The sequence below is a fragment of the Antechinus flavipes genome, chromosome 3, assembly GCF_016432865.1.
Source record: "Antechinus flavipes isolate AdamAnt ecotype Samford, QLD, Australia chromosome 3, AdamAnt_v2, whole genome shotgun sequence".
NCBI classification, from domain to species: domain Eukaryota; kingdom Metazoa; phylum Chordata; class Mammalia; order Dasyuromorphia; family Dasyuridae; genus Antechinus; species Antechinus flavipes.
The window spans coordinates 494,163,903-494,179,058 of record NC_067400.1 but is presented as its reverse complement, the minus strand read 5'-3'; the positions used below and the strand labels follow the sequence as shown (position 1 = coordinate 494,179,058).

The window sequence follows — 15,156 nt, the reverse complement described above, 5'->3', positions numbered from 1 at the left end:
AGTGTCACTTTGTTTTAATTGAAGAAATACATCGTTATCTGAAACAGATGTTGTTTATCTGAAAGTAAAAACATATTTCTTATGCAAAGTAGCATTCCTTCCCAATATATCATCCTTGAAACTGACAGTCTCATCAACATGTAAGCACATGCAGGATTTACATCTTATATGTCTTTGCATTACTTATCACTTGTAAACACAAGAACTTCTGCTCTGGGATCACCTAAGATAGGTCAAAGATTTTTCCATGTATCAATACAATAATTTCTACTTACAAAATTCTCTTAAAAATTGAATATATAAATGATAATAAAAGTGTTTTTCTGACATGCTGAACCATATAGTCTATTGTCACCTATATAAAATAAAGAATTCTCCATTTTTTCATGCTAATTTATTTGTTCTTCACTTGGACCCAAGGATGTTTTCTTCAGGTTAAGATAGGAATATTATTTACATGTCTTTCATAATCTTACTGAAAATTGGATATAAAACCTGAGCATGCAGAGAGGCTACAAGACTAGAAATGAGAATGAGATCCAGTTGCCACTAAAAGGAAAATTCAGAAGGCAGGCCAGGATTTTGAAAGAAAGAATTTAGCATCAATTTCAGTTATGAAACCTCAGGAAAGATATCCTTAGATTCAGAAAAATACACAAGTACATTCTATTATGAGGAAGGATTTTAAGACAGCAAACAGGGGAAGAACCAACAAGTTTCTCTATACTATTCATTTCACAAATTTATTTTGAGAGGAAAGGCAATTGTCAAATTCCTAAGAAATATTCTTCCTACTCTAAATGGAGATGATGGACAGAAAATCATATTATTTAACCTCTGTCAATATCAATTTTCTCATCTGTACAATAAGGATAATGTTTAGACTGTTTTTCCTCATAAGGTAATTTAGAATTACTTTATAAACTGGAAATCAATGTATCTTTGTGATCACAAAATCACAGATCCCCTCAGTGGCATTTGAGTCTAATCCATATCTAAAAAATATGAAATGAACAAAAATTTCCAGAGGATCTGATCAGAGCCTTCTTATTCTTAGAAGCAATGCTTCTTCCTCCCTCCCTCCCTTAATCTCCTTCCTTCTCCTTTCTTCCTTTCTTCCTTCTTTCCTTCCTTCCTTCCTTCCTTCCTTCCTTCCTTCCTTCCTTCCTTCCTTCCTTCCCTCCCTCAGGCAATTTGTGTTATGTAACTTGCCCAGGGTCACACAGCTAGCAAGTGTTAAGTGTCTGAGGCTAGATATGAACTTAGGTCTTCTTGACTTCAGGGCTGATGCTCTATCTACTGAGTCACCTAGCTGTTGATTTATAATCATCTTACAATCAGCTAGAACTCCAGATGTTTTATCAAACTCTTATTCATTATCATTAAGAAAGAACATAAGCAAACTTTCCCTATATATTTAATTTTCTTTTTTTTTTTATTTCATAGCTTTTTAATTACAAGTTATATGTATGGGTAACTTTACAACATTGACAATTGCCAAACCTTTTGTTCCAATTTTTCCCCTCCTTCCCCCTCCCCTCTCCCCTAGATGGCAGGATGATCAGTAGATGTTAAATATATTAGAGTATAAATTAGATACACAATTAGTATATATGACTAAACTGTTATTTTGCAGTACAAAAAGAATCGGACTCTGAAATAGTGTACAATTAGCCTGTGAAGGAAATCCAAAATGCAGGCATGTGGTGTTCTTTTTTCTTCTTTAAAATAAATATTATAATGATTCTCTCTGAGGGAGAGCAGGTTTCTTGGGGAGGTTTTCTGGAGGTAGCCTTAGTATCAGTTCAGATCAATAATTACCCCAAAATGCAGTCAGGTGATAAAAGTTCAGATCTTTTATTGTCTCCAATATAGCCCAGTTAGCTTAGAGGCCTATCTCTTTGCTTGGTTCCAAGAGCTCTTGCAGATTGTCCTTTGCTTCTTCTGCCTCTGCTTTCTTCAGCCACCAGCCAGCCAACTGGAAAAATGGAATGGATCTCTCTTGCCTCGGAGAGAGGGCTTCTGGCATAATTCCGCTGAAATCTAACTGAAAGCCTCTGTCTGTGTCTTTTATACGAGAGAGGAATTGTGGGATACGAGAGGGAGGGATTATGGGTTTTCTCCCATAGTGCTCTCTGGCCCTAAGAGCTTCAAGGGAGGTGTGAATTCACAAAGTTACACAGTTAACTTTGTGAATCTCCCATACTTGTGAACTGTAATGAGTAAAGGTATGAACACAAGCATGTATCAGTTAGTTCTACTTAGTACCTTGTTTCAGGTTCTTGCCCAAAATATCTTCTTGTAAGATCAGATCAATAATCTATCAACTCTAATGATTTAGCAGTTTGTAAAGATTCCAACACAGGCAGGCAAAAATATAGGGATTGGGAATTCAATGTAATGGTTCTTAGTCATCTCCCAGAGTTCTTTCGCTGGGTGTAGCTGGTTCAGTTCATTACTGCTCCATTGGAACTGATTTGGTTCATCTCATTGCTGAAGATGGCCAGGTCCATCAGAATTGATCATCATATAGTATTGTTGTTGAAGTATATAATGATCTCCTGGTCCTGCTCATTTCACTCAGCATCAGTTTGTGTAAGTCTCTGTTGGTCATTTCTTACTGAACAATAATATTCCATAATATTCATATAACATAATTTATTCAGCCATTCTCCAATTGATGGGCATCCACTCGGTTTCCAGTTTCTGGCCACTACAAACAGGGCTGCCACAAACATTTTTGTACATACGAGTCCCTTTCCCTTCTTTAGTATCTCTTTGGGGTATAAGGCCAGTAGTAACACTGCTGGATCAAAGGGTACGCGCAGTTTGATAACTTTTTGAGCATAGTTCCAAATTGCTCTCCAGAATGGCTGGATGTATTCACAATTCCACCAACAATGTATCAGTGTCCCTGTTTTCCCACATCCCCTCAAACATTCCATATTATCTTTACCTGTCATTCTAGCCAGTCTGACAGATGTGTAGTGGTATCTCAGAGTTGTCTTAATTTGTATTTCTCTGATTAATAATGACTTGGAGCATCTTTTCATATGGCTAGAAATAGTTTCAATTTCTTCGTCTGAGAATTGTCTGTTCATATCCTTTGACCATTTATCAATTGGAGAATGGCTTGATTTCTATATTTAATTTTCTTAATTGAATTTTTGTCTTCATACTGTGATGACCTTTTCTTACATGAAAATTACTTTACTCTCCCTATCCAATTCTTAATTATTTAGGGGAAAGCCCCTCTTTCCTCCTGACAATTCTATTGATTTCTATTTCCTTCTTTGGAAAAACAGTGAGATAATGGTACAGTATAGAACTTAGAGTATCTGAAATTTGCAAAATATAAATATTATATTTTTTCATATCAGATTTATTACATATTTGATTATTTTGTTAGTTATTTCTTTAAAAAAATGGTATGAGAAGAATATGAATTTAATTAATTAAGATTTGTGAATTACCTCACATTTACCTTATTTATTGCTATTCCTGATCTAATGAATGAGAGACAAAATTCCCTTCTCTAACTCCATCCATATTTCCCTCCTTTTTACCCTTCTTATACTCTAAAAACTACATTAAAGAATACTGAAAGACCCAATAGAAACCATGTTTGTATAGATATATGCTATATAGACACATTAGGATTGTAAATATGGAGAAAAATGGAATGAGTCCTGAGGGCAGAACCAAGATGGCATAGTGAAGCCAGAAAGCTTCATGAGCTTTCCTAGTTTCCTATGAAAACCACATGAAATCAAACCTCTGAAAAGAGTCTGATGAAATGAAACCCCTCTCCAGCTCAAGATAGACTGGAAGGACTTCAAGAAAGATCAGTCTCACTGGATGAAAAGGATGTTCAGCCCCAGCTCAGATAGATTCAAGGAAAGCCAGTAGAGGGGTTTAATCACAGCAGATCAGCAGAATTACCCCTCAATACTGGATCAGTAGTACAGCAGAGCAGTGGAGTAGCCTCCAATACCAACTAAGAAGGCAAACTGCCAGCTTAGAAAACTAGGTTCTTGAAGAAAAGAAGTAGGGCCACCCCCTGCTGAGAGCAAGACACAAACAGAAAGGGCCTCTATATTCAAAGCAAAGTTTCAGAGCATAGAAAGTTTGGGACAGCACCCTGGTATCCTAGGAGCAGTGCACAAAACGGCACAAAAGAGTGGGGGAAAAGAGAGAAGGAAAGAAAATGAGCAAGAAACAGAAAAGAAGCTTAATTATAGAAAGTTACTATGGTGAGAGGGAAAACCAAAACACTAACTCAGACAAGGACAAAATGATCATGGGGAAATCTCAAATAGAGATATGTATTGGTCTCAAGCCCAAAGAGACTTCTTGGAAGTGCTCATAAAAATTTTTAAAAAGCAAGTAAGAGAGAGAGGTAGAAGTAAAAATGAAAAAAGAAAGGAGAGGTATGCAAGAGAAAGCCAACAGCTTGGAAAAGGAAAGAAAAAAAAATGAAGAAAACAATTCCTTAAAAAACACAATAAACCAAATGAAAACAAAATTCACTGAAGAAAACACCTTGAAAGATTGAATTAATCAAATGAGAAAAGAGATACAAAAGCTAACAAAAAAAAAAATCACACTTTAAAATACTGAACCAAACAAATGAAAACTAATGACTCTATGACACATCAAGAATCAATCAAACAAACTAAAAAGAAGGAAAAAAAATGGAAGAAAATGTAAAATACCTTACTGGAAAAACAGATGATCTGGAAAACAGATTCAGGAGAGACAATTTAAAAATTATTGATCTATCTGAAGGTCATGATAAAAAAAAAAGCCTGAATAACATTCTTCGAAATGTCATCAAGGAAAACTGCTCTGAAATATTAGAGCTAGAGAGAGAAATAGTCTTTGAAAGAATCCACTGATCATCTCAAGAAAGAAGTCCCACAAGGAAAACAATAAAGAACATTGTTGCAAAACTCCAGGACTATAATCTCAAGGAAAATATACTACTAGCTGCCAGACAAAAACAACTCAAGAATCAAGGAGCAACAGTCAGGATTACCCAGGATCTGGTAGCTTTTATAATAAAGGATCAGAGGGCCTGGAATACCATATTCTGGAAGGCAAAAGACTTGGGGTTACACCAAGAATTAACTACCCATCCAAACTGAGCATCATCTTTAAAGGGAGGAAATGGATCTTCAATGAAATAAGAGACTTCAATCACTTCTACTGAAAAAGAAAAAAAAAAAATGAAGAAAACAATTCCTTAAAAAACACAATAAACCAAATGAAAACAAAATTCACTGAAGAAAACACCTTGAAAGATTGAATTAATCAAATGAGAAAAGAGATACAAAAGCTAACAAAAAAAAAAATCACACTTTAAAATACTGAACCAAACAAATGAAAACTAATGACTCTATGACACATCAAGAATCAATCAAACAAACTAAAAAGAAGGAAAAAAAATGGAAGAAAATGTAAAATACCTTACTGGAAAAACAGATGATCTGGAAAACAGATTCAGGAGAGACAATTTAAAAATTATTGATCTATCTGAAGGTCATGATAAAAAAAAAAGCCTGAATAACATTCTTCGAAATGTCATCAAGGAAAACTGCTCTGAAATATTAGAGCTAGAGAGAGAAATAGTCTTTGAAAGAATCCACTGATCATCTCAAGAAAGAAGTCCCACAAGGAAAACAATAAAGAACATTGTTGCAAAACTCCAGGACTATAATCTCAAGGAAAATATACTACTAGCTGCCAGACAAAAACAACTCAAGAATCAAGGAGCAACAGTCAGGATTACCCAGGATCTGGTAGCTTTTATAATAAAGGATCAGAGGGCCTGGAATACCATATTCTGGAAGGCAAAAGACTTGGGGTTACACCAAGAATTAACTACCCATCCAAACTGAGCATCATCTTTAAAGGGAGGAAATGGATCTTCAATGAAATAAGAGACTTCAATCACTTCTACTGAAAAAGAAAAAAAAACAAAATTAAACAGAAAACTTGATCTTCAAACGCAGAATTCAAGAGAAGCATAGAAAGGTAAATAGGGGGAAACATACATACATACATACATACATACATACATACATATATATATATAAAAATTTAAAGGTTAAACTGTTTACATCCCTAGATGGAAAATGATATCCTGTAACTTTTAAGAATTGTAACTATTACTGAGGCAGTTAGAGGGGCATTCCTGGATGAAGGGTGTGTATATAAATAGATTCTGATGCGATGACATCAAAGAAAAAGACATTAAGGGGTAGAAAAAGGATTGTATTAGAAGAGGAAAGAGGAAGTAAAATGGGACAAATTAGATCACTTGAAGAAACACAAAAGACCTCTTACAATAGAGGGAAAGAAGCTGGGGGTGGGGGGAGATAGGGATTATCTGAGGCTTAATTTTAAGCTTAGTTTTGGCTCAAAAAGGGAAGAACATATTCACTCAGTGGGGTAGAAATTTATCTTACCATATAAGGAAGTAGAGGAGAAAGAGGAAAGAAAAAGGAGATGCTGGAGAGAAGGGAGGGCAGAAACACTAGGAGAAAGTGGTAAAAGAAGGGAGGAGGGGTAATGAAAGAGAGGGCAGATTGATGGCAAGGTGGGTTAGAAACAAAACACTCCTAAGAAGGTTTAAGATAGAAAGCGAGAGCAAAAGTATATACCTAGGAGAAAAATAGGATGGAGGGAAATACAGAGTGCATAATCGTAACTGTGAATGTGAATGGGATGAGCACTCCCAAAAAACAGAAGCAAATAGTAAAATGGATTAAAAAAGCAGAATCCTACATATGTTGTTTACAAGAAACACATTTAAAACAGAGATAAAGGTAAAAAGGTGGAGCAGAATTTACTATGCTTCAGCTAAAGCAAAAAAAAAAAAAAAGCATGCATAGAAATTCTGATTTCGGATAAAACAAAGTAAAAGTAGAACTAATTAAAAGAGATAAGGAAGTCAACTACAATTTGTTAAAGGATACCATAGACAATGAGGAAGTAAAATGGGACAAATTAGATCACTTGAAGTATTAGTTGATACTAAAATGCATAGGCACAAAATGGTACAGCATCCAAATTATTAAAAAGTTAAGTCAGTTACAGGAAAAAAATACAGAACAAAACTATACTAATGGGGGACTTCAAACTCCCTCTCTCAGAAGTAAACATGGAGAAAAATGTTAAGCATAAAGTAAATATGTAGAAATAACTACTTTATCTTGCCCTGACTTAAAAACTGAATTGACTTCATAAGAAAGTCTTAGAGACCACTAACACCATAAAAGCAAGCAGCTAGGAGGTGCAATGGATAAAATCAGATTCAAATGCAGCCTCAGAATACTTATTAGCTGTATGATCCTGAACAAGTCATTTAATCCTGTTTGCCTTAGTTCCTCATCTGTAAAATGAGCTAGAGAAGGAAATGAAGAACCACTGCATTATCTTTGATAAGAAAATTCCCATATGGGGTCACAAAGAATTTTATATGACTGAAAATACTAAAAACAATAAAATACTCAAATATTATTTTTATATATATAAAACACAAGTTATTTTGTATATACATCCTTTATACATGCATGCTTACACACACACACACATGCACGCATATTATGAATGTGTAAGCAATCTGATTTCCATCTAAGCATTTAAAATCCCATCTGTCAAAGTTAGATGACAAGTATTCAATTCAATTTATAGGACCATAGCTCCAAAGTTGGAAGGGAAAATAACTTGGTCATTTTGTCCAATTTTCTCATTTTACAGATGATTAAAGAGAAACATGAGCATTTTCAGTGACTTGCTTAAGGCTCCATAGGTAATAAGTGATAGAGCCTGGTTTCCATTCAATTCAATTATCAGCTGATCATCTAGTATCTACTAAATGCAAGAAATTGTGTTAAGTACTATGGATATCAAAAAAAGAAAAACTACACAATATCTGTCCTCAAGAAGTCTTTAATTTTCAAAGATTGCATTTTGGGAAAAATAATAACTTTTAACTTAAATAGAGAGTCTCTAATAAGTAAGTTTGAAACTCTTACCGGTTCAACAAATTCAAATTTTTTCTTTTCCTGAACTTCTTGTATTTTAAAGACATATTCAAGTGATGACTCATAGAAATTTTGATGTTCTCGGTCAATTTGTGTATCTGCCTGTGGAAGAAAAGAGAAAGACACAACTAGAAATCATTAATGGTCAGATTCTGTATAGATGCAGGAAATAGCAAAGTATCCAGTCATGCAGAATTCACAGTTGGTCTTTAAGATATGAAAAGAACTGATTGTTATTGAGGATAAACAGATAAAAAGAAAAAAAAAAGTGATCTAGTCAGTCTAACCCTCTCTCTGCTCCTCACCTAAGTATCTCTGAACTTCTAAACTGCTCTGTCTCCTAGGTCTAAGGCTTCCTCTTTATCTCCATTTCAAATAATTTCTCCTTCTTCAAGACATAGCTAACCTGCATCACCTTCTACTTAAGTCATCCTTGATCCTCCCTATTGCCAGGATCCTTCCTCCCTATTTATTTACTTTGTATTCTTTCTCTTAATGTTTATTCTGTATAGGCTCATACCTGTATATCTCTTCTCTATTAGAAAGTAAGCTCCTTTTATTTTTGTTTGCTTTCATTCGTTAATAAATTTTATTTTGTTTTAAAATGTAGAAACTTTACAGCTTTTTGATTTTAGTTAAATTGTTTTATTTTTTCTGGTTATACATTTATATTAATTTTTTAAAATAGACATTTCTTTATAAATCAGGTTGAGAAAGAAAAATCAGAAAAAAGGAAAAAAACTACGAGAGGAAAAAAACCAGAAAAAAGAAATGAATATGGCATGTATTCATTTACATTCAATCTCCATAATTCTTTTTCTGGATACAAATGGTGTTTTCTATCCAGAGTTTATTGGGATTGCCTTGGATTACTGTACTATTGAGAAGAATCCATTCTTTCATGGTTGATCATCAAACATTCTTGCAAACATATTAGCATGTACAATTCATTCCTGGTTCTGCTTGTTTCAGTCAGCATCAGTTTGGGCAAATTTTTCTAGGCCTTTCTAAAATCAGCTTGGTTACAATTTTTTTTAATAGAATGATAATATTCCATTATTTTCACATAGTACAACTTATTCTGCCCTTCCCCAATTGATGGGCATCTTCTCATTTTCCAATTCTTTATTACCACAAAAAGAGACACTACAAACATTTTTGCACATGTGGGTCTTTTTCCCTCCTTTATGATTTCCTTAAGATAAAGAGCCAGTAATGGCACTGCTGGGTTAAAGAGTATGCACAGTTTGATAGCTCTTTGGGCACAGTTCCAAATTGCTCTCCAAAATGGTTGGATGTATTCACAATTCCGCCAACAATGTATTAGTGTCCCAATTTTCCCACATCCCCTCTAACATTTATGATTATCTTTTTCTGTCTTCTCAGCCAATCTGAAAGATGTGAGACACGGTATCCCAGAGTTGATTTAGTTTGTCTTTCTCTACTCAATAGTAATTTAGAGCATTTTTTTTCGTATGGTAGTAAGCTCCTTGTTAATGAGGATCATTTTTTTTTTTTTTGTATTCATATTCCCAGTGCCTAGTATAGTGCCTAGAACATAGAGGATGCTTAAAAAGACTGCTGATTGCCTCTTTCTGTTAGAGAAGCTCAAGTGATCTCAAGCTTAATATCTGGCAGGAGAAAAAAGACATATGCATAAATAACTACATAGAAGATGAAATTGTAATTAAACAAAGAGGTGATACTTGATTTCAGAGTTTATTTTCAGATGGGATAAAGGCCAGGACTACATCTGAAACCCTGAATGATTATGGATCCTGAATGAATCACATTCCAAAGTACAACACATTTTTCTATGATAAAATAAGTGTTTTCTTAGGTAATTCTAGTGGCTAAGAAAGTTTTCTTCAGATAAGCATTTTCCATCTCTCTTTTCTTAATTGTTTAAACTTTATCTCTCTCTTTTTTTTTTTTTTTTCTATCCTCAAGCTTGTTATCCTCAGAAGTCCTTCTGGGAACTGGCAACTACATTTGGTTTAGTAGAGAAAAATCACATGCAATCTCTGCACATTTTTAACACAGGTTATTAGCAACTGGGGTTAGTGGAAGTGGATAAAACCACCATCTCCTGCTGAGGTCTAAGCATTAAGTAACACCAATGCAAAAAACAAAAACTGAGTCACTTCCAAGGATGCTTTTTCAACAAAAGCAGAGTAAAATTAGGCATAAGGATTTGAGCATTAAAATAATAATTTACTATACTTAAGACAGTTTCTTCATTAATAATTATAGCATTGAAGTATTGGATATCCTTACAGATTTTTAAAATGATTTTTTCCCTTTATACTATACATATGCCATCCTTGCCATCAAACATAAACAATTTGAAGGATAAAAGGGAAAATAAATGAGTACCATGACCACCTTACTAATCCTTCTATTTCCCTCCCCCAAATGGTTTATTAGTTGTTTTTCATGCAGGAGCAACAAAAGCAACACACTAAAACAAATCAATATTTTTCCTATTCAGCGTAAGTTTGATCACCTCAACAGACATTCATAAGACAACTATCAAAATGTACAATGCAAACAGATGACATGCGAATACGTGATACAATATTAGAATTTTTTTCTCTTAGTTATTTTCAATGCTCCATTTCATAATATTGATCTTTGTTTGGACATGAAACCACTGTCATTGTTACTAACCACATATGAGCTTATTTTGTTTGTAAAGACATTTTGTACTAATACTTTAAGCCCAAATGGCCATTATTTGAAGTTCACTTGAGTAATTCATCTCCCACTCAGGAAAGACAGAGAGTTTTTGGATAACTTAGAACAGCAGTGAATCTTGTCATGCTTCCAGTTACAGTAGCTTTCATCAATTCTAGTGTAGTGCACTGAAATTTGATACTCTATATACTCCTTCAAAAGGTCATCCAAGAAGCTACAGTACTTATAGATAGCTCAATTTCTCTTTGGCAGAAGATTAAGACCAGGATTATTTTGAATTCCTTTAAAACTAAATTTATAATCATGCACTACACCAACATATATGCTCCATTAAATTTGGTTCCCTATATTTAAAAAAAATTAAATTCATGTCACCATTGAAGTAGAAAGTAAGCACCTTGAAAACAATAGTAAATGTTTTATAGATAATACTAATAACTGACACATTTTTATATTGCTTTCAAGTTTACAATTCATGTTGTATGCATGATATCCTTTTGACTTCACAACAATCATGTGAGATAAATACTACTATGGATTTTATGCTTATTTTGTAGATAAAGAAAATGAAGTTCAAAAACATTATCTATTGCCCATAGTCATACTGCTAGTCTTCATTTCTAGGGCCCAGGGGACGATAGACATATAGTAATAAAAAAAAAAATCTCACAATTAGGGCTATTTTTAAAAAATGTTTTTAGTGATGTCTTGTTTTTTACCTCATTGTAATTATTCTCCTTTTCATCTTCCTGCTTCTCCCAAAGAGGAGCCCTACAACAAACCCCATACAACAAATGCCATTTTTTTTTAAAGAGGGAAAAAATCAGGGCAACTAATAAATATGTTAAAAATATGAGAAATATATAGCCTCTGTAAATCTCCTATCTCCATCAAAGGGTAGAGAGGAACCTTCTCATCTCTTTATGTGAATAAACCTTCATCTTTATAAATTTATAAATATAAATGACTTTATATGATGATAATTTTTAAAAAGTATTTTCCTCACAATAACTTTGTGAAATAAGTAAAAGTAACATTTTACAAATTATGAATTGAAGCTTAGAAAGTTTAATTCATGTGATAAGGTGACCCAGTAGCTTATTAGTGAAAGTCATACTGGTCCTGATTACCGTTCCAAAACTCAAAATTTTAAAATAAATTCTAAATAGAAGCTTGTTTCACAAACACATCTCCAGTCTGAAAGCCAAAGTGGCTAATATTTGACAGAATTACTAAAGATTTAAATTTATTTATATTTCTTAATATGTTGTTCAATGAAGTCTAAGCATATTTTTTAATGTCTCCAACAATCAAATGCTTCTGTGATTGTGAGCTTGGTACACAGGAAATTGGTGGTACAAATATGGCACAAAGATTTGGGAATCAGGAAAAATTTCTTAAATGTCTCCCAAAGTTGGCTGCACACAAATAGTGTACTTCCAAATACTCCAAGTACTTCTCAGTTCTAAGACTGCAAACCATACCAATTTTTTCCCCTCAATTCTGCATTTGTTCTATACAATATCTGTGTCATCCATTTATCTTAAATTCTTTTCTCAGGACCACAAATGAAATAAGATTTCTACCTTCTCTTTCTTTTTTCCCCATCCCTGAATGAGATGATAACCCCTTCTAAGTCTTAAGATTTTTTTTTTTTTACCAAAAACAAAACAAAAAAACAAAAAAACTAAAACCAAAACAGAATGAAAAGTACAACCATAGTGAAATCAGTAGCATGCCTATAAAATTAATTCTAGACTTCCTTAGAAAATAACTAAGCCAAGTCTACTATTCTTTTTCTATTTCTCTTTAATTTTTAACACTAATGTTCCCAAATTGCCTAATATACATACCCATTTTATAAGGAAAATAAGTTTATGAACACCTCAGGGGAAAAAATAGTTAATACTTCTATGTGACCCTTCTTTACACAAGAAAAAAACAATTTCAATAATTTTTCTGATAGAATGGGATCATAAGGGGCATAAACACAAGGTTTCTGCACTCAAAAAGCTACTATGGAGAATGATGGTATTGTGAACTGCATCTGATCTGGAAGGCTTTTGGCTGTTTTTTGTTAATCTGCAGTCTGGGCTACCCAGCAACATCTGCCTTCTTGATTATGTTATGCTAACTGCTTCTACAGAAAGTCATAAACTGTTGGAAAGATCCATTTTATATAACCTAAATGGCAACACAGGAGTCCTTTTAATCATCTTCAATAAACTTCTTTTCATATTCCCCACTGTGATTACTCTAAATTTTTCCTACTTCCTTAAACTTCCAACACATTTCAACAGATGAACTCTGTTTCTAATTTACTGAGATTGAGGCTATTTGTCCTGAATTCTTTTAAATTTCCTTAACCATACTTCAAAACTTTTCTTTGTCTTTCACCATTTTGGATTTAGTGAGCCTGAGTTCAAATTCCAGTTCTACCATATTATATGTGAGATAGTTTCATCTGATCACTTAATCTATATGCCTCATTTTAATAATCTGAAAAGTGAGGTTGTTCCACTAGATCATTTTTAGGTTGATTTCAGAGGAAAATATGGCCCTTCTCCTTGTCAAACTTAATTCTATAATACCTATATGTACCTAATATAATACCTAATATATAATCCACTCTTTTTTTGTCTCCCCAATCACTCTTATTCTTTCTTGTATCTTCAATATTTCCCTCTCTGTCCTCTTCCTCTCTAGATATAATATAATATAATATAATATATGTATATATATATATGTATACGTATACATATGTATATGTATATATATATACATATATATATGTATATATAAATATATTCCCCTAATCAAAAAAAGAGCACTTTTCTTCAATTAGAGAAATACAAGTTTTATCCCATTTTTCTCTTCTCTGCTAAATCTTTTTATAAAGAAAATCCTTATATTATGACTATTCACCAAACTCAGACATTCTGACTTTTAAACCTCAAACTCTCTCTCTCTCTCTCTCTCTCCTCTCTCTCTCTCTCTCTCTCTCTCTCTCTCTCTCTCTCTCTCTCTCTCTCTCTCTCTCTCTCTCTCCTTCCCTCCCCGCTCTTTTTTTGGAGGGAGGGGGAGATGAGGCAATTGGAATTAAGTGACTTATACATGTAGTAAGTGTCTGAAACCAGATTTGAACTCATGCTTCCAGGGCCAGTGTTCTGTTCATTGTGCCACCTACCTGCCCCAGCATTAAGAGATCTCCAGTGCCCTATTATTAACCAAATCAAATACCTTTGAATTCTCTACAGTAGATTACAACTTATCCTTTCCTCTTTTCTATTTCCTCTCCTTGAATTCTCATATTACTTCCTATGTCCCTTATAAACTTATTCATTCCTAAATGTTTCACCTATAATGTCTACAGCTATCTCTTAAAGAGTGCCAGCTCATACTTTAGTTGTTTACTAAACATTTACTTCTAGATGTTCTACCAATATTTCATATTGAACATGTTGAAAACTATTTTAATCACATACAACCATATTTTCTTCATGATTTTTCTTTTTGTCCCACAGTGTCCACAGTCACTATTTTTTTCATTAATCATACTTATTCAGCTAGATATGGATAAAAATTACATTAGTTCTTCTTTTGCAGAAAGGCATCTTGAATCTGAGTCTCTCCTATTCATCTCCATTTCCAAAATCTTGTTTCATTTTTTAATCAACATATAGGAAGATCATTAGTTGCCAAATTAATGGTCTTTTTCAAATATGTATTGTTCTTGACTTTTCTGCAGCTCTGACAACATTGTCACTGTATCAGCTTTTATACTCTCTTCTCTCAAGTTTTTAGGATATCCTTCTCTCCTAGTTATTGGTTCCCATGGATTTAATTATTTGTCTCTATGCTATGATTCTTAGATTTACCATTCCAGCCCCAATCTGTCTTCTGACTTCCAAAGTTCCATTTCCAACTGCCTTTTAGAGATTCTGAACTGTATGACTAATAGATCTCTTAAACTCAAGAAGTCTAAAACTGAACACATTATCTTAAACTTTTCCTATTACTGTAGTGAGCACCATCATCCTCCCAGTCTCCCAGGCACCCAATTTATGAATCATCCTGGATTGCTCACTGTCTCTTACTCCCTATATATAAGTTATTTCTAAGGCCTGTTGATTTGACCTTTGAGTGCCCCTCAATCATGGCACTTTATCTTTTTGGTCGCTTCCACCAATCTAGAGTAGCCCCTCATAACCTCATACCTGGATAACTACACTAGTCTGCTGGTAAATCTGCCTGTCTCAGATCTCTTTTCAATTCAATTCATCTTCTACTCAGCCAACAAAGTGATTTTCCTAAAACTCAAGTCTGATTAAGCCCTCCACCATCCCTCGCCATCCCTCACCCCCCAAAAAACTCAAAACTCTAGTTCCTTCTCTTTGCTTAGAGGAGT

The 15,156-nt window shown here is 33.8% G+C and overlaps 1 protein-coding gene across 1 annotated transcript in view; it reads right to left on the bottom strand.

Annotated features, from left to right (window-relative positions):
- The window catches only part of ARHGAP42 (Rho GTPase activating protein 42), a 405,542-nt gene that overhangs the window by 106,504 nt on the left and 283,882 nt on the right, over positions 1–15,156 (bottom strand). Inside the window, exon 6 of the mRNA XM_051986849.1 lies at positions 8,043–8,153. Within this exon, the coding sequence (XP_051842809.1) occupies positions 8,043–8,153 (111 nt within the window). The remainder of the gene's footprint in view (positions 1–8,042; positions 8,154–15,156) is intronic.